This window comes from Calypte anna, chromosome 18, assembly GCF_003957555.1.
Source record: "Calypte anna isolate BGI_N300 chromosome 18, bCalAnn1_v1.p, whole genome shotgun sequence".
In the NCBI taxonomy this organism is placed as follows: domain Eukaryota; kingdom Metazoa; phylum Chordata; class Aves; order Apodiformes; family Trochilidae; genus Calypte; species Calypte anna.
Genome location: NC_044263.1, coordinates 7,845,979 through 7,871,799, shown reverse-complemented (window position 1 = coordinate 7,871,799; position 25,821 = coordinate 7,845,979). Strand labels below are relative to the sequence as shown.

The window sequence follows — 25,821 nt, the reverse complement described above, 5'->3', positions numbered from 1 at the left end:
AAAACTACATATTTTTCAAATAAAGACTGATGTTCTCCTTTCCAATACAGTCATCCAGTACTAAAGGACGCAAGCAATTAAAAATGAGAAGCAGAGTGTAGCTGATGATCATGTCTATCCATGCAGGAGGTTAGCAGTGGAAGTACAATGTAGGCACAGCACACATAGCAAGGGTGACCAAATACTTCTGTTTAAGTGATGGCAATTGAATGTATACAATCAATTATAGAGAAAAGGCACCAGAGCCTGCTGTACATACTTCATAATATTATTACTGTAAAACATCCTTATTTTTAAAGGGAATGGAAAGAGTACAGCAAAACAAGCCCTGAGCTGTCTGCTTTACCAAACAGAAGCTGTTCTTTCTAAGGCACACTGGAGAAAATACAGGTTTTTGTAAGACCAGGGAAACATATTTAGTTTATGCCTATGAACCTCAAACTGCTGAAGACAGGAAATGCATTATTTACTATAAAATCAGAGAAACGGTCTGAAGGTAGAGAATTTTGTACAAATGTAGGCTAAAAAAAGTTCAATTCATAGAAGTAAGTACACTTGAGAACATTCTTGTTTTGAATTGGTATAATCCACTGCCAGCTGGTACCTGGAATAACAACCTTGTTCCAGAAATACCACCCTCTGCACACAGAGGACCAGGACCAGGTAATTAGAAACAGACTGGAATAGTTCACTCTATGGCCCAGCTCCAAACTATTTATCTTTGCCTCTTCTTCCTCACTCTCTTGCTCTCCTGTAACTCTCTGTTCTGGATCTAATCTGTCTCCTCCTTTCCTTACTGGATCAACCCCTCTTGTCACCATCTATTGTGCTATCCACCTACTTCCATCACTGTCATCTCACATTGCTCACTGCTGCATGTGACTGTTAAATATAAATTTAATGAGAAAGCAACCATTGGTAACAAATTGAAATGACTGTCTAAAATTAGAATTGATCAGAAATTGCCTAAGATTTAAAAAGCAGTAATATTGCATGATATGCCTTGCTTGCTAAGGAATATCTTACTTTTGTGCACTGATGAGGAAATTAAACTGTGCAGGGGGATGGAATGAACCACCTACAATTGAGAGACACAGAGCTGCTCTCTGCTGAGCTCATTTCACAGTAAGTACAGACCAAAGTCAGTCTTTTCCCTTTTGAAGCAAGAATTGCAACAGTACATGAAGATAAGATACCCTTTTAACCTGTTACAAAACCCAGTGTAGTTACACATGAATAAAATAAGGGTTATATTTACAGGAAGACATGACTGTAATGCTAGCATATTTTAAAAATAATGTCAAAAGTTCTTAGAAATTAGGATAGATACCTTTCCTTTCTTATTATAGATCTGAAGGGGGAAAAATAGTCACCGTGTGCCTACATTAGCATACATTATCTTAACTGTAAAGCTAAGAGTCCTTTATTGAAACATAATACTTGTAGCAATTAATAATGCAAGGCAAAATCTTCATCCTCAGCTCCCAGCTAATGATATATATGCTTTATGGCACGAGGTAGTAGATCTATTGTGAAACATATGCACATTTGGTACCTCACTTAGGGCTCCTTCATAGGCACCAAGCAATTATTTTTCCTCTTTCAAATTCCCCTTAAAATATACTTCTGAAAAGCTTCCTGTATCATTCTTGGCAATCAACTTTCTCTGTACTTTTTATCCATTTAAATTATCACACTTGTGCACCATCCATGTCTAAGTAACTCTGCTAGCCCTCAGCTTCTCACTCCTACCTACTGAAAAAAACTGAAAAAATGTGACAAGTGAAGGAATTGACAGAAAAGCACACACCAAGCCTCTTAGACAAGATGAACACTGATAGCTTGTGCATCCACTCACATCTGAAACAAAGGTCTGCTTAGCCAGCTTTAATCCAGCTCTCTCAGGATGCTCACAGATACATCCAGCTCCTTTGTAAGAGTTTCAGCTCCCCGTTGTAAGAGTTTATTTATCAGTACCTGAAATAATGAGACAGTTGCTCCCTGACTGACTTGGAGTGTTTCCTCAGACTGTGAGCAATTTGCATCTCATGCTACAAAATTCAGAATGTGGGTTTTCTTCTGCCTCTCTTATGTCAAAACATCCCACTAGCATGAAGGATTAAATACTGCAATTCTGCACAGTGTGTTAACAGAAATCAACAGAGGGACAATTCAGGAAGTATTTACCATCCAGGAAAATTATTGATTCTGGAGAGTTTTGGCTTCAGTCTCCAGAGTGACCAAAAGCAAGTACAGCTTCTCCAGGGAGAGCCACAAAGTCAAGGGATTTTTCATAGTGAGGTCACAGTATGAACTGAACTTGTTCACAGACTTTCAAAGGACTGGTCTGAAATTCAGTCTTCCTCCAGAGGTGCTGGAAATTAACCTAAGGAGCCTGCACTGATCTTGTTAGCTCCTCTGCACTTTAAAATACAATAATATCACTAACTTGTTTTTCATTATTAAAATGCTTTGATTGAAAGTCAGTACAGGCAGTGCCTATTCAAAAGCTGACTCATCTCTTCTCATTAAATGTAAGTGAATGGAAAAGGAATAAATTGCTTTTCTAGCAGCAACAACGGAGTTCTGAAATCTAGGTCACATTAAAGAATTGTCTCAAGCACAGGCTATAGACATTGAATTGTCTTTTTCTTTTCTGTGAAACATTGGAAATACCCTATGATTGCCAACCTGGTCATAAGTGGTATTTTAAATATTTTTATCTGTATATAAATATACCACCCTAATTATGTCACTTTTATCTAGCTTCTCTGCTCTTTAATAATTGCTCTAGTTCTGATTTTCAGAAATCAAATTAAACAGTGGTGTCTGATTTCTAGTCCTGTAACAATAGCCACAGGTAAGACCAGTTAAGTGAAAATAATGTCATTCCTCACTCACCTTCAATAAAATGTGGTTTTAGACCAAGTAAGGAGAGTTTGGGGATAATTAAGGATTTAAAACCTATTTGTAAGTGGACATTTTCTTGAAATGTCACTGGAAAATAGGATTAGAATTTTGCAAAATGCTAAGACACTGTAAATCAGTTTTAAGAAATTTTTTAGCTCAGTGGCTGCTGACAAACTACATCTTGGAAATTAGAGCTATAATTCTAAATTACTTCAAAACACGGGGTTAAGGATGGACTAAAAAATTCATTTGGATCAAGCACACAGCACTGAAACACAGCACCAAAGTATAGAAATTGCAATTTAAAAAGTAAATAAACTTAAAACCAGTAATAGTTTTTCAGAAAGCTTCAGTGGAGCCTATGCTGGCTGCCTCTATTCTGAAGTGTGTGCTTCCTCATTAGTAATTCTCCTCTTCTAATGAAGCCTTAAAGTGGGTAAGAGAGTGCAAAGGAGCTGCTTGACACTGCTTCACAGTCAGGACAACAACTGATATTTTTGTTCAATGACAAAGCACTGCATAAATGTAACATATGGTAATGATAAACCAGAAAGAAGGTATTTTATAAATCACTAACAAACTTTACAATTATCTAAGAATGCAGAAAAATCTTCTCTATATCGTAATAGATTCTACTAATAATAGGTTACTATCCAGTAAGGAAAAAAAAAAGCTGCTTTCAGGACTCTATTTCTAGTCAGAAAAAATATATCTAATTCAGGAAACTTCTGTTAAATACTTGCCTTTCTACTCCCTGCAATCAATGACTGAGTCTGCTCATGCCTCCTTAAAATGAGGATAACAATTTTAATCAAGGTGTCCAAATGATGGAAATAAAGCAGATCATCTCAAATCTACAGACTTGTCTCACAAGTCTAGTGCTTTATGTTTAATTTAATATCATAGCACTCACTTTAATTTAATTTAAATTGGAAATATTTTTAAAATTGTGCACTACTACAGTTTCCTGTTGCAATGAAACTTTTAAAAATTACTGCATAAATTTTCCTTATGGAATTTGACAGTTCACTGTCAAAATTATAACTCTTCATTCTTATTTACCATGAAGGCAAAATGGGAAATTTAAATGATCTGCAGAAAATTCAATGTCTTGCTGCTGTAAACAGTTAAGTAGAATAAGCTTTTAAATTCTAGACTGTGTCCCAGTAGAATTCTATTAAATATGCTCGGATTTTTTCCCCGAGGATTACAGAAACCATTTTGCTTATTACACAATTTTGAATTTTAATTTTTCTGAAAGTACCTAAGTTATTCACCTTTGGCCTTCTCATTGTAATCTGATTTGCAGTGTATCTAAAGAGTTGCTGACAAGCTATTGATATTTCAATGACACATTCCCATTTCCTGAATGAAACAAAAGATTTAGCACTGTTTATATTACAGGACCAAAGAGATCCACTTCTCATCTTATATGCATTTGATGTTATATATTGGAACAATTAAAATTAGGTTATTCTCAGTTTATATCACTCAAGATGTAAAGGGAAGATTATCAAGCTTTACTTTTATTCCCAAACTATACTCCTGTGTTGCATTAGAAAAGTTTTCAGAGCAGTAAAGAAATTTAGGTCTTAAATTTAATTTATGGATAAACCATTGGTTTCAGCAGTAGCTGCTGTCTCTGCATAGTGTCCCTCACTGCCTGTGTGTGGTTCATAGAAGGAATCTGCAGTGCAGAGCACGCATTGAACTGGAAGGCAACTGCTCCAAGTGCCTATAAAGTTTTTTGTTGAGCCAAGCTGGAAACCAGAAAACCACTGCCCCACAGAGACCGAATCAAGTGATGCACTCAGCAGCAGGAGGGTCCTGTCTTGCTCTGTCTTGTCTTGCCTTGTGTTGTCTTTACCAAATGAAACTGAGAGACAAAAAAAAAAAAAAGTAAATTCTGAATTCAAGACAAACCAGGAGATGGTTCTGCTACTTAAGGAAGAGGTTTTATATCTCCTGTTGCCTTCGGAACTCCGTGGAGGCCTGCAGGAGGAAGACCTGCTACAGGCACACCTCTTGCTTGCTCTTGTGTGAGGAAAGTTGGATTTTGTAGCATTGTTCTTAAGAAGTTGACAGCATTTGGTGCATTTGGTGCAATGCCATGAGGATACAGTGCCAATATTATGTGGCAAAATAGAGCACTCCACGTGATCTCGAAATTCATCATGGTTCTGTACCACAGCTACACATCTTTTAAATACCAGTGAAAGTTTCAAAGCAATAATGCACTTTAATCTCACCAAATTACTATTTTCTAATGGAAATGCTGTCTCAGGAAATGTTTCATTGACAAACACAACCTCTTTAACCATACAACACTGATTTTCATATTTATTTCCTTTATGGGTCAAAAGCTATTAAAAAGGGGAGTTATCCAGATGCATTCAGGATATAAATTGTATAATTTAATAGGCCTGTTCTAATATCTGATTTAAGGAATTCACTGAAATATTTATGGCCTTGCCAGGACAATGAATACACAGTTATCTCTTCAGGTATCATTATGCTGTTTCCCAAGCAGCTCTTCTAGTAAGGAAGAAAATGTACATTCCTTGCTCATTAGCTGAATGAATATTAAAGGTATGCAATCCTTCCAATGCAGGATTGTTCCACAAAGATTACCTTGCAGGAAATAATTTTCTCTTTCTACTAAAAATATAAAAAGACAGAACACCATGAGTTTCAGGAAGCACTAGAAAACAGACAAAATTTTTAGGGTCAAAAGAGTATTCGTAATTTTGGTATTAAGTCTCTGCAAAGGTATCTTTAATATCATTAGTCTAATTACCAAAAGCCAAGTTAGCCAAGGTTTGCCTGTCTCACAATGATATATGTATTTTTATGAACTGACATGAATCAAAAAGGGGGAGCAGAGTTGGAGGGGAACAGCCTACACTTGCATGGCAGCTTCTTCAGAGCTGTCCTGATGAACTACAGCCATCTGTGCAAAATTACAGAACTACTGTATCTTTAATTTCAAGAATAAAATAGTAATAATGCAAATGACATTAATTCTGTTGCAATAAAAAAAAACACGTTAGGGCCACAACAACTAAATATGAGTATAACTAAATAATATGAGTACTTAACATGATTAAATCTTCTCAAAGTACCAAAATTGTTATTTGTGATGACATTCAACTTTGTTCCACTCACACTGTCAAAAGAATGGGAAATAACATTTTGCTGAACAGGGAATGGTTTTGGTGACTGATCATAATAAGGTCTAACAGTCTTGTATTTACAGGCAGTCAGCAGACAAGGAAAATTAAACAAAAAGTGGGCAACTAAACTTCCACCTGTAGGATCTTCATCAGCCAATGACTACTGTGACTGGGAAGCTCAGTATCAGCAAGGTAATTAGCATTTCTGTGAGGGATGTTAATTCAGAGACTGTTATCACATCAGCTTGATTGCCACGTGTCAGATCCCAGGACAGGATTTGACATTTTTCCCATCCTAAAGAAACACGATGGGAAAAAATAGTTCAAGATGCACTGCTTGAGTTCCTGTCAATCAGAGACACAGGCTGCAGAGCACTTAATGGATACTGATAACTGGGATTCTTTCAACAAAAGGAAGACTATTTGTGGATAGCAATTTCAGAGGCAGAGTAATGAAATCAGCAGTCAAAATACTTGAAGGCTGCATTGTGCCAGTGCAGATTTCAAAATGCCAATTGCCTGCTACTTTATGAAGAGATAAGTATGTTCCAGGGTTAATCAGATTTTGGCCATTACCAGTACCAAGCGTATTTCCTTTCTCATTTTGTAATAGAAAAGAAGAAAATGCTTTCTCAATTCTTATTCAGCATGATTTGCACCATGTGGACTACTAAGTGCAGCCAGCAACTACTTTTAAATGCTACAGTCCTTTCACTGAGGCATTATTACCCTTTGTATGATGAAAGTAATTTTCTTTATGTCTTCAGGAGATACTTGTATTCTACAAAGCAGAAGGGCCTCTCAAAAATAAATTTCTAAAAATAGCTTGCAGTATTTTCAGGAAGACGAAGGATGAGTCTTTCAGGGGACGAGTTTGATTATTCTGTTTATTACTTTCTTATTTGCATTTCTGGATCTTGAGGATCCTGTATGGATCTGGAAAACGAGATTTTATCTATATAGCTTTTTAAATTGAATCCTTACTTGTGAAGAATTACCAACCTGACCTCACGTTGCTGACATTCAACCTGCAAAAGCTGAAAACTGATCTGCAGCATTCTGGCAAGGCAAGAAATACTTGGAGATTTTCAGGAATAGTCCAAACTTCTTTGAGCCACTGCCTGCAGGAAAACTGTCATGCTACTATAGAGGAAGAGGAGAATTTGTGTGGCTAATTCATAAATACATCATTTTGACCTGGTTGTCAAGGATGATTTTTAACAAGTGAAGCAGTTTTCCTTTGGAAGAACACTCCTCCACCTTGTCTTTGCACCTAGACTTTGTTTCACGTGGGAATGAATCATGAAGTTATTTTGGTTAGGGCTCCTTTACTTCATGTTGTACAAAATGAAGCAAATACTGAAAGAGATCTATTTATAATGTAAAATATATCATGGTGGTTGCCCAGCTATACATTTTTATCCTCTTAGAAATCTCAAATATTTCTCTCCAATTCTCGAAGAATTCATTAGCAAATTATTAAATTGTGGACATCTTTCTGGAAAAACAGGAGAACCCTCAGTCTGTAATGTAAAATCTATTATATGTTTATCTTTGATATGGCAGTCATGAAATGCCACACATGATAGCCCCAGTTTTATGACAGCTCATCTGCAAGAAAACTGAGGATTTACATGGGAAATTTGGTGAGAATGTGGAATAGAGGACTGCAGACAGCATGCTATTAAATAGTTATTTTGACTTAACTACTTTTTTTTGAGGAAGAGAATGAGCTTTAAAGCTTTAATCTCATACACAAGCTCGTCAGAGCCCAAATCTATCTGTAATACTCTCCAAATCAGAATGAACTCAGGATGACGTTCAGTCTAAGTCCTTCTCTGCAGTGCTATTTTTAACTCTTGGGTTCATAAAATGGATCCCTGCTATGGCTTCAGAGGTTTCTAACATGTATCCTACCTACTGTGTTTGACATAACCACATGTTAGAACTCACTTGCATTTAGAATTAAAAGTTTTCCTTGCACCAGTTCCTGTGTAGTGTGATAGAAACAATTCAATGTGACAGAACTCTACCACAATCACTGGTGGAAAACCAATTCTCCTTTCCTTACCTATGTTATTCTTTTCACCTTCACCAGTCCCTCTAATTCTAATATTCTGGACACTTTTGAACACTTTTAAAATCTTCTTATTTTGCTTTCTTCTTCATAAATTGATGTAATAAATGTATTGCATAAATAATGTCAAATAAGACAGTTTTAATGCTTGAAATATCTCCTCAACAAATATATTTATTCAGCCCCTTTCTAAATTAATTCCCTAACAACAAAAAAAGGATGTTAAAAATTCTGACATGATGATTACTGTCAATCATAATTCACCAGCATTCCAAAACCTCCTGCATTTTGTCAGGCCCTTAGTTTTATTTCCACAAATCAACCTGACCAAACTGGAGTAGAACTGATCTATAGGTAAATATGATCAAAATATGCAATCTTTTAGATAATGTGAACCAGGTAGTGTACAATAAGGGACAATTGTTCCTTAGATTTCCAAACTGCATGCAGTTTATTAAAGGAACTGGTCATGAACTGGGATAATTTTTAGCATTTCTGTTCATGACCTGAGGCTATGCATGTATCTCTAAATGAAGCTGCAGGTTACAGTCACTCCCTACAGCAAGGAAATCTTCATTAAGACACATTTGATACATGTTCATGCATATTCAGCAGAATAACATTTTGTAAATATTCTGGTATGAAAACAAAGTACTACAGTCAGGAAATTCTGCTAGTTTTACATGATTTCGGAAATCTTCAGATTCCTTATTTTGGCATTAATTTTCTGCTTTAAGTTTTCTAGGAAAATATGTACCCTACTCTAATCTTGAATTCTAATTATGCCTTGATAAAGGTGCACACTGAACTGACTGACCCCTACTGCACTACTGAACCTTCACTGTCCTCCAGTGCTATGAGTGATTTATTCTGCCAGTTCACACACAATTTTAAACAAAACATCTCTCTTCTTGCTGATAAATTGATATTAAAAAGATGTTAAAGCTCTGGATTTGGATTCTAAGGGCATTCCCTGACTTCAAAACTCACATTTAAAAATCCTTAACAATAATGCTCTTATTGTTTTAAGATTTGGAGAATTCTTTTCATTCTGATGCATCCTTTGCATCTTGGAAGAAGGATCTCTGTGTGGTTTAAGATACTAATTTATTAAAGCTTATATTCCAAAATCCTGTTTACTTAGACTGCATTCATTGCTTCTGTTCAAAGCCCATCAAGGGCAATTGAAATATTCTCACCAATAAGATTCAATGGATTTCAGGTGATGTCTCTTGAGACAAAGAAGCCCAAGTCTCTAGAGTCCCATGTGATCCTTACTTCTGACTTCTTCCTCCTCGTGTTTAGATCAAGATAATTTGAACTACAGAGAACTGTCAGTATATTGGTTTTGGAAGAGTGATGAATGCTGCTAACAGAACCAAAATACCTGGATCAGCAAGAGCCTTTTTCCTGCATTTGTAGGTCTTCCACTACCCTGAAAGACTCTGAGCCTCTGACCTATACTACAGCCCTAACCCAACCCAAACAGAACTCCTGCTCAGGATCCTTCTTTTACATTTGGACAAACCCAAACATGTTGACTGCTGAATCACACTGCCCTCAATCAGCAAACAAGATGCTAAAGCCACAACATTTGATGCAAGAAGGGGATACCTGTAAGTGTGTACACACACAGACACACACACGGACTCACAATCCACTTCCAAAATGGCACGGACAGACTTGGCAAGGTCTCTGGCTTCTGCTGCAAGGGCTGTGGTGGCTTTAGGTTCAATCCTTCTCAACCGTGCAAGAAGTGCTTTAGTAGACAATGCTGGTCTTCTGTCACTAAGAGAGCAAAAAGTGTTTATTTGTAAAATTATAACAGAAATCAAGTTAATTTATTAAAGTATCTTGTGTTTATAGATAGGTTTTGGTCTAACTGTATAAACAAAAAAGAATAATGCTATCAAAAAGCAGTTCTGACTGTACAATAAGTGTATTGGGAAAGTTCAGTTCAAACAACATCCAAATCTCAAAATCTAGTGCCAAAAACTCAGTGAGTATCAGGAAAGTGATTTACTTAAAATTAATTTAATGGTAGCATTTCAGAAGGGGCACTGCTTTAAGGGACCTGATTCTTATCTTCTAGGCTGTTAGTGAGTCAGTTTATCACTTTAGCTTTGTGTCTTACACTTCAATTCAGATACTAACAGAAAGCCTACAAACTCTGTAAACCATACATCACTCTTGTGCACTGCCAATGGGAACTGCATTTAATTAATTAGGATTAGCATATTAGAACACAGACATCTACAATCTAATAGTTGATTTGATCCTGCAGATTTTTATTAAATAAAGTTCTAGCTAACTTTACTTAAACAGATTTGATTAGATAGCTTTACTAAAACTTGTCAGGTCAGAGATTAAACAACTTAAGTGTTAAATAAATATTACGGAACACTACCCAGGATGCAGGCAGAATCATGCTGGTATTCTGAAGGGCCAATGGCTGCTCTACATCTTTTTGAATATTCCTAGATACTTTTTCAACAAAAAAAGCAGTAAAACTTGAAGTGGATATACATATTATTAATTTATTTATATGCTACTGGATTAATTATGATGCAAAATTGCATCAAAAAATGATAGCCCACTGTTAAAGTTCTTTGCAATTATAACTAATCCTTGGCACATTATAATTACTTTATGGAAACATCCAGTCAACCATAGCTCTTTAATTACTAAGTGTTTTAATTTAATTCTGAGGTTTTTAATGAAGCTGTATCCTGAATGCCTAATTCATAATTCATGCCATCTCCCCTCCTCCATTAAAATGAAATTCAGAAACATACAGCAAAAAAAAATGGGAAAAATAGCTACCAGGCAGTTTTTGGATACAATGAAACAAGAGTTGAGTTTTTCAGTATTAATATTGCCAATTCAATATTAATAACACTGCCATTACCTTAGTACTGTTGAGGAAGCAGAGTTATCTGAAAGGATTTCATGCACAACCTGTTGGCAACAGTCAAGAATTTAACAGTTTATAAGTTGACACGGTCAGAAAGTTATCACTTTATAATTCAATGTTCTATTGGAGTATGGGGGGTTCAGTTTGTAACTAAAGAGTTTAGTCTCTCCCAACTACAAATGTCAAAGTAAAACCTAAATTATTATAGCCCCTTTACATGAAATAAGTAATATATATTTTTTTAAATTTCACATTTCAAAATATTATTTTAATGCCTTTTTTCTTCAGGGAATTATATGAGCTTGTGAAAAACTAGGTAAAAAAATTATCTGATCAGTTTAATTTCTTCAGTGTATAGCAAAAGACAAAAACTAAGTAAATTCCTACAAGGATCTGTACCCTTATACACTGTATTTCTAACAGTGAAAAGATCTCTGCAAACTAGTTTATAGTCAGTTTGCTACATTTATTCTTCAGGAATATCAACACAAAACTTCCTAATACAATGGTGCTAGAAATGAAAAGCAAAGTTACCTCTACAAATTGTAGCAATTTTTCAGTAGCCACCTCAAAGGTCTTCCTGGAGGATTCTGATTTCCTCAGCTGGCAGTCGAGCACTGTAACTCTCTTTCTCAAGTCTTGGATGTTATCCTGGGAAAGATATTTTAAGGCTTTTATGCTAATAATTTTCTGCCATGGCTCACAAAGATATAGTGAGTGAATTGAAATAGCTGTCTGATTTGCTTAACAAAGAGAGTTTTCTACACTTCTGTAAAATGTGGTTGCTCCTGAGGCAGCTGTGCCTGAGCTGGGAGGGAATCAGCTCCCAAACTGCAACAGGTTCTGGCAAGTGATTAAAGGTAAAGTGAAACTGGCAGCTAACAGCAGTGATAGGGCTGAAACTTGGGACAGCTTGAACTCGTTCCTGAATGAATCAAAAGATCAACGTGATGGTGACAGCATCTGTCAGCAAGGTGCCAGGAACAGCCAGGATGTGAACAAGCTCAGCTGGCACCTCTACACCCTTTGGACAAGAGAGTCATTCTGGCTTGTCTTGGAGAAAATTACCCCTAGGAGTTCTCTACATGCACTTGTGTAAAGTGTTATGCATTCCTTCTGTACTTTAGCTACAGAGAGAGCTATGGAGGCTCAAGCTTTCAGCTTGAGTCCCTCTCACTGTTCATGTGAGAGATCACAAGTCAACTCTTCCCAGGCACATGGGCATGTTTGTCAAGCTGGGCTGTCTGCTGAACAGAACACCCAGACAAAAAATACTCCTCAAAATTAAGAATAGCACTATCATTAAAAATAAGTTTTTACATCACTGTAAAAAAATTTAAAAAAGAAGTTATTTAAAAAGTTTTTTAATAAATAAAAAAATAAGTTTTACATTGCTTTTCTGAAAGCCCATTATCTACTAGAAAATACTTATTAAAAGCCCACCAACCCCCCCCTCATTATCTTTCTCTGAAGCCAATGAGCACACACATTTGTTTGTACAAACTGTACAAAGCAGCAGAATCATGATCACTCTGAATGTCAAAGAATCTGGTGATTAAAACACCTTTCTTTGGTAATCTTACTGTCCACTCCTGGCACAGGAGCTGGTAAGCCTCAGAGGTACCTCTCTTTTTTATACTAAAAAACACCCAGTGTACCATAGTGTTGGCACCTGCTGCTTCTTTTGAGTAAGAAATGCAGAGACTCAAATATGAACTCTGATTTTCAAGAGCTCACTCAGAATTTTAGGAATTCAGGCTGGCATCCCAGAGCCCAGTCTCTAAGAAAGCAACCCACAGGCTTTGAAATTCTTAAAATTTTGGTATTCATTCAAGTCCTAGAAAAAAACCCAACACAACAATGCTGCAAAAATACCAGAAAGAAAAGATGGGCCATCTAACCCAGATGTTCAGAAAGAACGTGTAGGGTGTGAGCCATCTTATCACACACAGTCACAATTAGATGAGAGGAATCCCCTGGGAGCTTCATGTACTTGCTCTGTTGCTTTTTTGCAACCTTGTATACAATAGATTTTAGCTTTTAATAGCTTGTAATACTGAATTAATTCTCACAATGTAATAAGATAATATTTCGGTAGGTTTTCTTCATCAATCCATTCTTGTTTTCGTGGGAAAACCAAGGTAAACACACAAATGCCAACCAGCTTGCACTTGGATCTGCAATCATGGGGAAAAATCCAAAAGTGCCTCAATGATTTTATTCTTTCTCCTGTTTTGAAATGCCTCACTGGAGATAAAGTGATTTTAAACTACGAGACTCAATTAAAAAAAATAAAATTAATAATTTTGGGCAGTATACTGCTAGTAGCATTTAAATTATCATTTTGATTAGGCCTATATTTACTTATGAACAGTACTGGATTTATACTTTTTATTATTTTCTTAATAGAAACATAAATATGAAAGCCATTTTTCCATAAACACAAAAGTACACAAGTATCCATATGATTTTTGAACTGAATGTATCTGCAGTCCTGAAACCAGTCCCTGCTTCAATACCTGAGATGTGCCATTTTCACCTCTAACCCACATGTGCTTCTAGCTCCTATTTTTCCATCCCAAAGAAATCTGGATAAAGGAAGATTCATACACTTCCCATTACCCCCTTCACTCTGCATCACCCCAGTTATTGAATAACAGAAGACAAACGGTGACCTACTTTAGAAAAGCAGATGAAAAGAAAATGAAAACAAGATACATGACAACAGCAAGGAAACCATGGTAACTACAACAGGCAGCTGCTTTGCTTACTTTATTTTGGCCAGAATGATCTGTGAGCTGAGCCTTCAGCTCTACAATTTCAGCTTCCAAGAGGCGAATTACTTCTTCATAGTCCATCTCCATCCCACGAGCCTGTCTCTGGGCAGCTTCTGCAAGATGAATTCTGCTCCTCAGGGCTCTGGTCTCTTCTACAGCTGCCTTGGCTTCCTAAAGATGACAGAGTGTAATTGAAAAGTTACAACTCCAGCTAGTAAAGTTGTACAAATTTAGCTCAAGAGCACTGCAGTTGGCTTTAGAGCTACCTTCTAGTGTTCCTGGCTAGATGATTCCGTTGCTAATTTTAAAGTGTATGATGTTGAAACAAAGAAGAGTCACTTGCAAGAGAGAGAATTTTCCTAATAACTGAATCACAAATTCTATGAATATTGTAAATCTAACTGAATAAAAGGTTCCATAGAAACCTATCTAGTACTGTTAATCTGCCCCATCACTTCCATATGAAAAAAAATTATTCATGAGAAGTTATTTCATTTTTCAATTCAGTTGATGTTCTCAAAGTAGGTGCTTGGTTCTATTTTTCTGCTTAGGTAGTTATCCTGTATTATCACTGAAGAGTATTCTATGAAATTTATATGCAAATAATATATGCAAAACAGGAAAATAGACACTGTTAGGTTTTGATTCAGCTAAGGTAATCTTAAATGTTGTAAAATCTGCTTCAGGAAAGGACATTGCTCAGTTAATTTTACTACAAAATACTGATTCAAGTTAACTTTGATTTGTGTATTTCAAAAGTCAAACTAAATGTCTGGACAACAGACATGAAACAAAAACTACAGACTACAAAACAAACTGTTCCTCAAAGGCAGAGAAACAGGGTCTCTGGCACCAAAAGCAGTAAATCATAATTTTCCTTAGCTTTTTCATAATCTCTAAAAAATCCCATTTATACAAATTTTCTGACTCATTAAAGGTATAAGCTTTAAATAAAAAATTTGCAGAGCTAGAAATTCTTGGTACAGCTTCCCCAGCTAAGGATAAGTAGCTGAATATCCTGTTCCTAGTTGTCTTGTTTTATCTTATATCCATTTCCTTGCTGGGAATAGGACTAGAGGGGAAACAGTTATGGGTAGAGACACAGAGAATCCATAGTAAGCAGAAAAGAATCTTCTAGAAACTAGAGTTGAAATCACTTTCTAAAAAACCAAAATGACCAAATTTTTTTTTTTCTGGAAGAAACATCATATAGTATTAACAGGTGTCATTATATAAATGCCTAGAGAGGTTAAGCTTACAAAGGCAGATTTAATTCTACTATTTCCCAACTTAGAACTATTTGTTCTGTGTAATTAATATTCTTCAAGTCAGCTTTTCCTATACTTTGTCATAAGTACTTTAATTTTTACTTTTTGTAAAATGATCTACCAGTCTCAGTTTCATATGACTTTTAACCTGTACATAATTAGTCTTTATAAACAATATATATTTATTTTGGGCCATAAATTAACTCATGTCAATGACATACATAGGGAATAATCTTCCTCATATTTACAATGGGTTTGCAATACAATACCAATTTGGATGATTGCCAAGGACATTCTGGTCTTCTATAAAACAAAGCATTAGAAGAAGTAATCACACATGTAGCAAGCAGCAAATTCATTAGTGAATACAGATGACACTGTTATATATTTCAGAGGTTTGTGTTATTGGAACACAAGAGATAGATTTAAATAACCTTTAACCTGACAGCAAGTACAATGATTTTTTATTTTTTTTTTATTCTTTTGGAAGCACAAAGCATTAGATGACCCTATTCTAGAAGCTGCCAGAAAGCTTATTTTGCGTGGCTTTATGTCACTTGCCTGGTTTGTTTCACAGCTCTCTGCCAAAGCAGAAGAGAAAAGAGCACCAGAAAAAGACCTCCAGAGCAATCCACCCCTTCTGCAGGATGCTCATGGCAGTGCTTTTTCCTAGAAACAATTCAGAGAAGACTGAGGCAGGCTTCTAAGAAGTTATGAATCTATAGAAGTAGAGGTCAAACTCACTGCCTCTGTAGAGGACATTTTCTTGCCACTGTAAGAAACTGCATGACTCACTGGCAAGAAAAGCTGGCCCTCCTGATACAAAGGATGATTTGAAAGTCTTCAGCAGCAAAGGTTTTCTTCAGTAAGAAGCTGGAGGTGGAAAAAGAGTCACGGAGACAGAAGAGAAAAGATGCTCTAGCATTAAGTTTGACTAAAATAATGGAACACAGAGGCCTTGACATGCACACACAGGAATTACTGAAATAAACTGACACCAGAAAGTCATGGGAAAATTGCTGTAATGAAAAGGGAGGTTTTCATGTTGAAATAAGACCTCCGTAGCATAAAGGTTTAATCTCTCATAATCCAGAATTGCCTTTACTCCTTCATTGTTTTTTCAGAAACCTAATTGTTGAATATTAATTTCTCTGTAATAGCAGGCTAAGTATGACCAGATTTCAACAGTGAAAGACCTAAAGGAATAATTAATGAACAATGGATTCTTACATTACAATGAAACAATTATCCACACTACAAACGAATTAGCAAAATTTTCTGACAAACCAGAGATGTTTGTAAGAGCAGAGAGGCACAAAGGGAAGGATCCCACCAGGTTTCCCAGTTCTACAGTTCCTGAAGCTGGCCCTGTGGTTCTCCTGCTCATGTAGGAAAGGGACCCCCACCAGTGTCAACAAGATTTCAGGTACATAAGAGTTCCTTTCTGTGTTTTATGCCAATTTTGGCTTCCATGTGATTTCAAATAAGACCTAAAGATAGTGCTATAAAAAAAAATCTCAAAGAAAGAATGTATCAATTAATATATTCCAATTGCCATAGACCAATATTAGAAATTAATTACTTCCTCATTTCAAATTTAGAAATATTTCTAATTTTAAGAGTTTGTTTATCCTGCTAGCTACTGATTCCAACATCACTTAATGAATGGGTACTAACAAAACACATCCATTAAATAGAGTATTTGTACTACTGTCCTAATTAAGCTGTAATCTTTGCAATTCACAATTAGGAAACAGTAGAAATACCACAAAAGCTTCTCCTGTATCTCCCTGCTACCCAGAATCCTGATCAAAAACTTTTTTTTTTTTACCCAGAAAAAATGTGTTGGTTTTTCTAACATATATTATTTTTGTTTGTTTGTTTTAGTTTAAATTTTACTGAACTCAAAAGGCTTTCAGTACATACTTAAATTGCTTTGTTTACTGTTAATCAGGCCATTAAGGCTCCATAATGTACTCATTAACTCATATCACTAATTTCAGTTCAAGCAAGAATGCATCATCCTGAGCTAAATGGCAATTTGTCCTGTCAGGAGCCACTTTTCAATTTTTTTTAAAACCTCCTATCCTGATATACCTCAGCATCAACACTGGTTCTGAACTACAGAAATATATATAAACCCCTTGAAAATAGGGTGAAAACTGAATTTATGATGTCACTTTCATTTCACTGTGTGGAACCTTTTCTCATCAATTATTTAAAACGTTTCCTATGAAATCAGAGTATTTATCCCCAGGCTGATAGCACTGCAGATCTGCCAACCACTGCCCTACGACCGCACTGAGCAGAAAAATAAAGGTACGAGGGCCTCGCATGGCAGAAAATGGTCATTGCTGCCACTTCAAACCTTGGTCCAAAGTCCGGCTTCCTTACTTAAACTTGGAAATTTCCATTAAGAGACACAAGGCTAAATTTTGTAAGCGATTCTTTCATAGTTAGAGATTTATATGGAGACAGAACCAAGCCATTCCTCACAAAACTTTTCCCAATATTTTTTTCCCTGATAAATATCAGGTAGAAGTACAGTTATTTTTTCCTACCCAAGACTCTGGATGCCAGACCAAGTAGCTGAAGTTAGGGCTGCAGATGCAGCATCAGAGCAACAAAATCACTTCAGGAACACTTCACAACCAGAGAGGTATTACTGCATTATTATCCAGTTCAGCCTGGCTTAGGGTTCCTCCTGTCCTTAGGGTTCCTACCTCAATTCAACAGCAGAGAAATATTACTGATCTAAAAAGCTAAGGATCAATATTCCCCAATTCTAACCAAAAGCTTTGTAATAACAAGAACCACTTTGTGCTGAAATCAGTGTCATTTCCCTTGTCCCCTCCACAAAAAAAAAAAAAAAAATAAAAAATTAAGAGTAATTATATTTTTAAGAAACTTCAACATACTTGCTTGACTATCTGTAGCTCCTCTGTTAACTGTTTCTGTAAACTCACAGATTCAGACAATTTTTCCTATTCAAAACAAACAAAAATAAGGGTAGAAATAATTAATATTATTATTTTATTATTATTATATTAATAATTTGTTTCTGAAAGTGCTTTATTCCTAAACCCCACCTCTCTCAAAACTACAGGTAGCAATACTTAACTTATACAATGTATAAATACTTAACAATGTATAACTTAATATTCATGTAATGTTATTTTCAACATTGACTATTCTTCCACCTACTTATAACAGAAGTTGTAGGTACACTATTTTCAAAAGGTTAGATTTCAAAAGTCCTAACAAAATTAAAAGGCAAACAAAAATGCTACAAAAATTACACATAAAATTCAAAAGAAAACCAGCAAATTACTATATGCACTCAAAAAGAAATTAGCCTCTTGAATAAAGCAAATAAAAATTAAGCATTACCTTTAATTTGCTAATTTCCTTTAAAGCTTCATTTTTTTCTTTCTTAAGATTTTCCATGTCATCCTCCAGAGAATCACAGGTTACAAACTGTGTATTTAAATACATGTTAGAACATATTGATAACTGCATCTTGCATGACCTTTAGTATCTTCTCTTAAAAGGTCTTGTTAATAAAACGAGGAGGTAATTTTAATTTAAAAATAATAATAACAAAATTATTTAAAAATAAGTAAGTCATAAAGCTCTAAAAATACTAAAAATGTTTTAAAATTTCTCTGCCACTTATCTTCCCAACAGTTGAACACTGTACAGGCACATATTTTACCTGTGATTCCAGTAAGTCAGTGATTTCATTGACACCAAATGTTACAGATTTTTGGTCATCATCTGCTTCATTCAACTGGACAGAAAACAGATGCTTTGAAACCTCAAGGAAATCTAAAAAAAAACCAGTTTATATTTTGTTGCTGTAGTCCCCAAGTTCAGTTTAGTAGCAGTTTCCCTAAATGCAACACACCTATAGTATCACAACGTATGGTTATCTTTTATAAATGCAGCATCTGCCCTCCAGAAGCTTTTAAAGGAAAATATCAAAGTCAGCACATCTTTCTGAAGAGGAATATTTGGTAAAGCTGGTGAGAGTAAGAGCAAAAATGCTCAAAACATATTTGGGGGATGAAATATCCCTGAACTGAGCTGTGAAGGAGAAAAGAAAACAAAAGCTGGTTTTCAGCTTCGAAGTCCCTGCTTAGAGATGCTCCACATTTGGCATCTGAAAATGTAAAATGTAAAAACTTCTGAACACCTGCTGTGCACCTGCCCTCCCAACAAGCTGACCTTATCAACAAACATGGTATCTCTGCAGGGAAAAGAGAAAATTTTGTGCTAGCTCACAGCTCAGTTTCCTTTGCAGGTTCTTTTAAACCCCTGATAAAGACCTGGTAAAATTGATGTTGACCAAGCAGAAAGTTCTAAATACAAACACTGAGCCTACCCATTCATTTTGAAAGTATAAAAAGAATTTCTACTATATTAAATACAACAGAACAGTGGAAATAGAACAGTCAGTTTGCTTCCACCCCATAAAATCTGAAGGAAGAATCAGTATCTTTCTTGATGAGGTACTTGAAAATCCAGTGTCTTTTTGGATGGCTATGCAGAAAAAAATATTTTTGATGTAGTAATCTTTGATGCTGGTTTTCACAAACTTCAGATGAGAAATTTTCATCAGTTTTAGCATCATATGTCTCACAGTTTACAAAAAATATTCTTACATTGTTAGTGTCACCTACTGAAATTGTCACAACCACCAGAAGTAACTCATTCTCATCAGAAGGGGTTTAGACAGAAGCAGCAGCATGGTTGTCTCCATGCAGATCTCTTTCTCTGGGCAATAACTGAAATGTTATTACTTCTCATCAACTGAACAAGATAGTGATCTGCCATTTCAGTTTGAGAAGCCTAATCATAAATACTTCCTTAAGTAAATCTTGGAACAATTGCAGTACCTGATTGCTAAGGCAAAAATTTAGGAATCTGGGAGCATAAAAATCAAAACTTTCTCAAGGCTGCACTTAATAGATAAATTTGAGATTTGCCTTCCAATTACTTAGTTTCAGAATGCCAATTATATTTTTTGTATGGTAGAATAAGTTTCTTGCCTCAAAGTATCACTTTATTTGCAGTAACAACCCAATACCTACAGAAAACATATTAACACTTTTCTATTATTTCTATATTCCTACATTTCATTATTTTCCATGATAATTAACAAATCAGTACCTCCAAAAGAGACTGTTCCTTTAGAATCTTTCTGAAGTTGCTGCCTTAGGGCTTGCTGCTGTTCATCTGTGAGCTGAATCCCAAGATAATTCAATGCCTGGAAGGAGAAAACTTATTTTGGAGACACAAAAGAAAAAAAAAAAAAAAGAAAGAAAGGACTAGGGCTAATGACTGCAGGGACATGGGGTGTAATTAAAGAGCTATACTTCAAAGAGCCTTTGTATCATAGTACACACTAATAACACTTTTATTCCAGAGACACTGTGACTTTTCCTTCTAACTGAGAGATGTTCAGATATTGTTTAACCTTGAATACAGATGAATGCAATAAGAAACCCCTTTGTCCTTAACAATTGTCTTAAAAATCCTAAGGGATATTTAGAGTCCCAGAAGAGTTACTCACTAATTTGGAAAAAAACCCAGTAATTTGCCCAATACATAAATTGAAACATTGCCCTGCAACCTGAATAAATTACCCAAACAGGAAATTCAGTGTCCGGTTTATACCTTAAAGTTTGTCAGCCTAGAAAAATTCTCCAGATGTTTTAGATACATCATGAAGGGGAGAAAGCAAAACTCAAAAGATTCAGTATTTACCCTCTCCAGCTTTTCTGTTTTCAGACGAACAGTGGAGTTCTTTCCTTGCAGCTCATAATACTCATTCTGGCTGGAGGCAATAACTAAGAAAAAGAAGAAAAAAAAAAAACACCACAGTAATGATGATCCAGCTGTAACTATTGCTTTGAAAAAATTGTTCTGAAGCTCTGCTCATCAAATGGATGCCAGCTAAATACTCACTTGCCACAAATATGTGTTAATATTAGGCTGACTTTTTTTTAAAATGGCTTAATTGTAATAACTAAAAATTAACAAAACAAAATAATCAAATATAAACTATTTTTCACATCACAAAGTGACAAGTAGCAAATTACCAGAAAGAAATTAGGAAAAATGGAGCAATTCCCCAAGCCTATAGCTTCTACTTGTGGCATTTTCTTAGAGATACACAGTTACTTTGGAAACAGAATAGGAAACACACTTATGAATCCCAAGAAAGACCTTCCAGACATACTCTCAGCATAACCAACAGCTCCCCAAAGCATGCCATGTGAGCTAGAAAACACTGTGGGAAGCAAGGGAATGACCTGTTACCAACTAAGGGATGTGTGAAGTAGCTTTGATTGGGTTCCAGCAGCCTCCTCTTTTTTTTCCTGGGAAGGAACTCCTCCAAGATCTACCATCCACTAAGCCATCATCCGCTGCTCTCCAGTCATTATCATCAGAAATTCAAATTTCCACAGTTTTAGCTAGTTGCATTAATAACTTATGGTTCATCTATTTTATGTCCAGCATGAGCAAATGATTAAGCCAAGGAAAGGAAAAGAAGCTTCCAGTTCTAACCAGTCCATATTCAATATTTCAGAATAATTGGGGTTTTATTTGGTGGATGTGCTTAGTTTTAATGGAACTCAAGAAATGCAGCCACAGCTTTGTCATGTGTCACATACAACTGTGGATACAACACAAGCAGCAGCAACCTTTGGAAGCCTTTGATTACTGTGGGGAAAAGGAGCAGTTAACTAAAAGTTACTTTGGATTTTAGATGTCTGTAAACAGAACAAATTCATTGGCTTGTTTTGTGTTCATTATTTATAAATACAATTTAGGTTTCAATTCATTATCTCATTAATGGATTAGAGAGCTACAGAAACCAAAACTAGCATTTGAATACTAAAGGACCTTGCAGTTTATGATTCTCTCTAAGGGAACAGAAAGAATTGCCCAGAATTATTTTTTTTTTTTTTTTTTTAAGTTTCACAGCGTATCTGTTGCCAAGTTCAAAGTAATTTACATTCTCTTTACATGCCAAAAGCATAAACCAAAACATCTTGAAAATCTCTGACACTTAACACTTCTCACATGCTATACTAAATTCTGAAGACAGTGGGCTAGAAACTCATCTGAATTGGCAAACTTCCTTCCAGCTCAGAATGGAGAAGCCTTTGTGTTTTATCTTGTGCAAGGATTTATCAAAATTATGCTGATTTTTCTTACAACACTAAAAGTAATAATCTAAGAGCTACTTTATTTTTCTAAGGTTATCCTTGAAAAAGGGCAGCATGAAAGAAGCAGCAGCTTTGCTAAGAATATGCTATTAAATAAAATGAAAAATGCCTAGAAACAGTCCATTACTACATTACACTCTACACTACTCAGATATATTAAGAAACTGTGGCCTTCTTGATGTCTTTGAGCAACAATGAAGCTCCTCTGTATTTCATTATATTAACCAAGAGTCTTATAATCTGGATATATTAAAAAATAGCTTTTTGTCTTGTTCTTCTGATTTAGTTATGGTAATCTAGATGAAAAAAAAACTTGTGTGATCATTAAACTGCAGGTGTATTCAACACTACAAATTTCCAGATTCGACACTTCACATTCAGCCAGATCACCCTTCAAGGAAGTCAGCCAACCACTCAGACTGGCAAAGAGGTCTGGGTGTTATTTCTATCCTCCCAATATGCTGTCCAGATTAAAAAAAAAAAAAAAAAATGCAAGTAGCATACATCCACAGAAAGTCATCAATCAAGAAAGCAGTTTCCAAGGCAACCTAATCTTGATCTATATGTGAGTCTTCATTATCTGGTTTCTGCTGAGTCTGTTATCACTACTGCTGTATAGCAAATGTTGTGACCACTCATTTCTGTTTGGTTTCAGCTGTTTGTTAAAAGCCAATGTACATGATATTCAACAGAAGCTACTAAACAATTCATTGATCTCAGTCCTCTATTAGTACTATAAATACAGTGCAATATTCCTTTCCATAAAGACTATCAGGTCTCACTAGGTACTACTTTCTGTATGACAGTTATTGAAGAAAAAAAGCATGGCAGGGAATTTAATCAGCATTTACCAGTGGCAGATGCATCAGTGAGACTGCGGTCTGGAGATTGCTCTCCCACCTTGACTCCTGTTTCCATCTAGGAAAGAAATTGAAAAGTCATTTCTAAAAACTAAATCATATGCCAAACCAGAAATAATGTGTGTTATTGCAAAACACATTTTATGTGTAAAAGAGAGGGAGAGGATGGAAGATCAGGAGGAGAAATAGTGCTGGTTGGATCAAAACAACCAAGGAAAAAATGGAAGGTGTGGTGGTGAGGAATGGCATCCAAAGAGCTTATGAAAAAGGGTCTTATGAAACCTTAGTTGTGTTTTGAATATCTTCACAGATTAAGACAGCACAGTATCTCTAGATAACCTCTTTCAATATCTTTATCTCTAACTGGAAAGAATATGGGCAGGAGCTTTTAGTAGAAATCTAAAAATAGAGAATTGCTCGTTTTGACATTGTGTTTGACATGAAACTTTTTATTCTCTCTTGTTAAAAAAATATTTAGTTCTAAAAATGAAATATTTTTTTTAATAATAGAAAGAGGTTTAAATAATAGAATATATTTAAACCATTCTTCCTTATTATCAACTTTACTTCTTTGCACTATGGTGAGCTGCAACAGTATTTGCTTTGCTGAAGAGGGGGGAAAACATTCTTCTAGGAATCTGATTCTACTGTTACACAGTCTGTCCTCCAAAAATGTTTTTCTATTTGACAGAATTATTATTGTGCATGAAAAAGGAGCAAGCCATTTTCTTACTAGAATAGAAACTGAATTAAATAACCCTATTCTGAAATTCCAATACAACTAAGAAAAAAAACACACCACTTTTTCACTTTATACTAAGAGCAGTAATATAACTCACAGCATTTGGAGTGGCCATGGATCCAAGTTTCCCACTAGGAGATGTAACAGGACTAAGTGCAGGCTGCTGCTGTCCATATGCTACAGAAGACCTCATGAGGCTGGAAGGACGTTGCAGATTCTCTGAATAACTGGGAATATTTTTTTGTCTAATGAAAGCTATCTCCCAAAAACTTTCAAACCTAAAATTAAAAGAATTTCAACATATATATAGTATACTGTTCTTAAGATTATACTTTGTTCTTGCAAAAATTACATTTTCCCAAACCCTCTGTGATTTTATTTATTTTTCTGAAGGGAGTTTCTATCCCCTAGCATTATAGAAAGAAAAAAATGTGTGGTTTGGTTTTTATTATTTTTATTTTTCAAAGGCACAGAAAGAATTGTAATTTTACACACCTGGAAGGTGTATTTCAGGCTTTTTTTTTTTTTAAAAAATAATATTCTGGAATTTAGTATTTTAAGAAAATAAATATGTCTTTCATTTCCTCTATGTACAAAAGACACAAGAAACCAGTTTGGAGGGTTGGTGGTTTGAGAGGAACAGATACCTCACTGTTGTTCTGTTGATTATACTTTTTGCCTCTTCATAGGAAACACCAATCATTGACTCCTTGTTTATGGACACAAGTTGATCTCCAGGCTTCAGTCGTCCATCCTAACATAACAAATAAAAAACCAAAACCCATGAGTTTTATATTAATTGCTAACATTACAGAAACAACTGTATAATCACACACTTTTCCATCTTCCTCAGGATCTGTTAAGGTAAGAAACACGAAGATGGGTTACATATTTTGCTTGATGATCTTTCAGAAATGAACAGGAGAGAAAACAATTATTTTCATCACCATGACAGCAGTCATTAGAGACCAAATGGATCTCAGGTGTTGTGTAAAAGAAGACATTTGGACCCAGATATATTTTTGTATTAAAGAAACTCCAAATAATAGCCAACCACACATAGTGATTTTTCCAGCAAGAAGTCTGACTTCTGACCATCTGACCCATCTGACTACAGGAGGCTTCTTTGTAATTAATTCACTTCTGAGCTGGATAAATTTGTATTTCCAAACCAATGTTCTTGGGCCTCTTGAGGCACTTAGTAGCCAACTAATCTGAATCACAAAACCAGATCATTCCATTAGGAATTCACCAGTGAAAGATAGAAGTAATTTTCTCAATTGTCATTCATTGTCATTAATTATAAACTTTACACCAACACAGGAACATACCACATTTCTGCCTCAGATACTGTAAAACAAGACTTAAAACATGCTAGGCTAGATTTCCCACTAAGATAAAGCTTTCTTTACTCACATTTTAAAGAGGCCTTCAACAATTTACCTTGAAAATTCATGTAATTCACCTAATAGTTATGAATTTGTGTAAATGAATACACACAAAATTACACCTAACATTGTCTGTGTTCTTCAGCTTTCAAGAAATTAATCACAGAATCAATGTGAACCACGTGAAACACACTGTATACAGGAAGAAGAAATAAGTAAAATGTTTGCAAGAACAGTATAATTTTAAATATTTAATACCCATACAACCCATTTTATCAGTGTTATTTCAAACCTATGAACCTATAGGGACTTCACCATATTTTTTTGGCACTTACTGTTTTGGTTTTGATTAAACAAAAAATTATAGATGTTACACTTCACTTGAATGCAGCTGTCACAATATAACCATTTCAATGCTGCCCTCGTGTGGCAGAAATTTATAATATATTTGCAACAGATTTCCTTAACAGGACA

At 35.4% G+C, this 25,821-nt stretch overlaps 1 protein-coding gene across 1 annotated transcript in view; it reads right to left on the bottom strand.

The window, feature by feature from the left end:
• The window catches only part of STXBP4 (syntaxin binding protein 4), a 51,337-nt gene that overhangs the window by 16,056 nt on the left and 9,460 nt on the right, over nt 1–25,821 (bottom strand). The window contains 12 exon segments of the mRNA XM_030461848.1: nt 9,815–9,948; nt 11,069–11,118; nt 11,609–11,725; nt 13,846–14,022; nt 18,038–18,103; nt 18,510–18,596; nt 18,835–18,947; nt 20,292–20,388; nt 20,889–20,971; nt 23,209–23,275; nt 24,057–24,237; nt 24,607–24,713. Of these exon segments, the coding sequence (XP_030317708.1) occupies nt 9,815–9,948; nt 11,069–11,118; nt 11,609–11,725; nt 13,846–14,022; nt 18,038–18,103; nt 18,510–18,596; nt 18,835–18,947; nt 20,292–20,388; nt 20,889–20,971; nt 23,209–23,275; nt 24,057–24,237; nt 24,607–24,713 (1,279 nt within the window).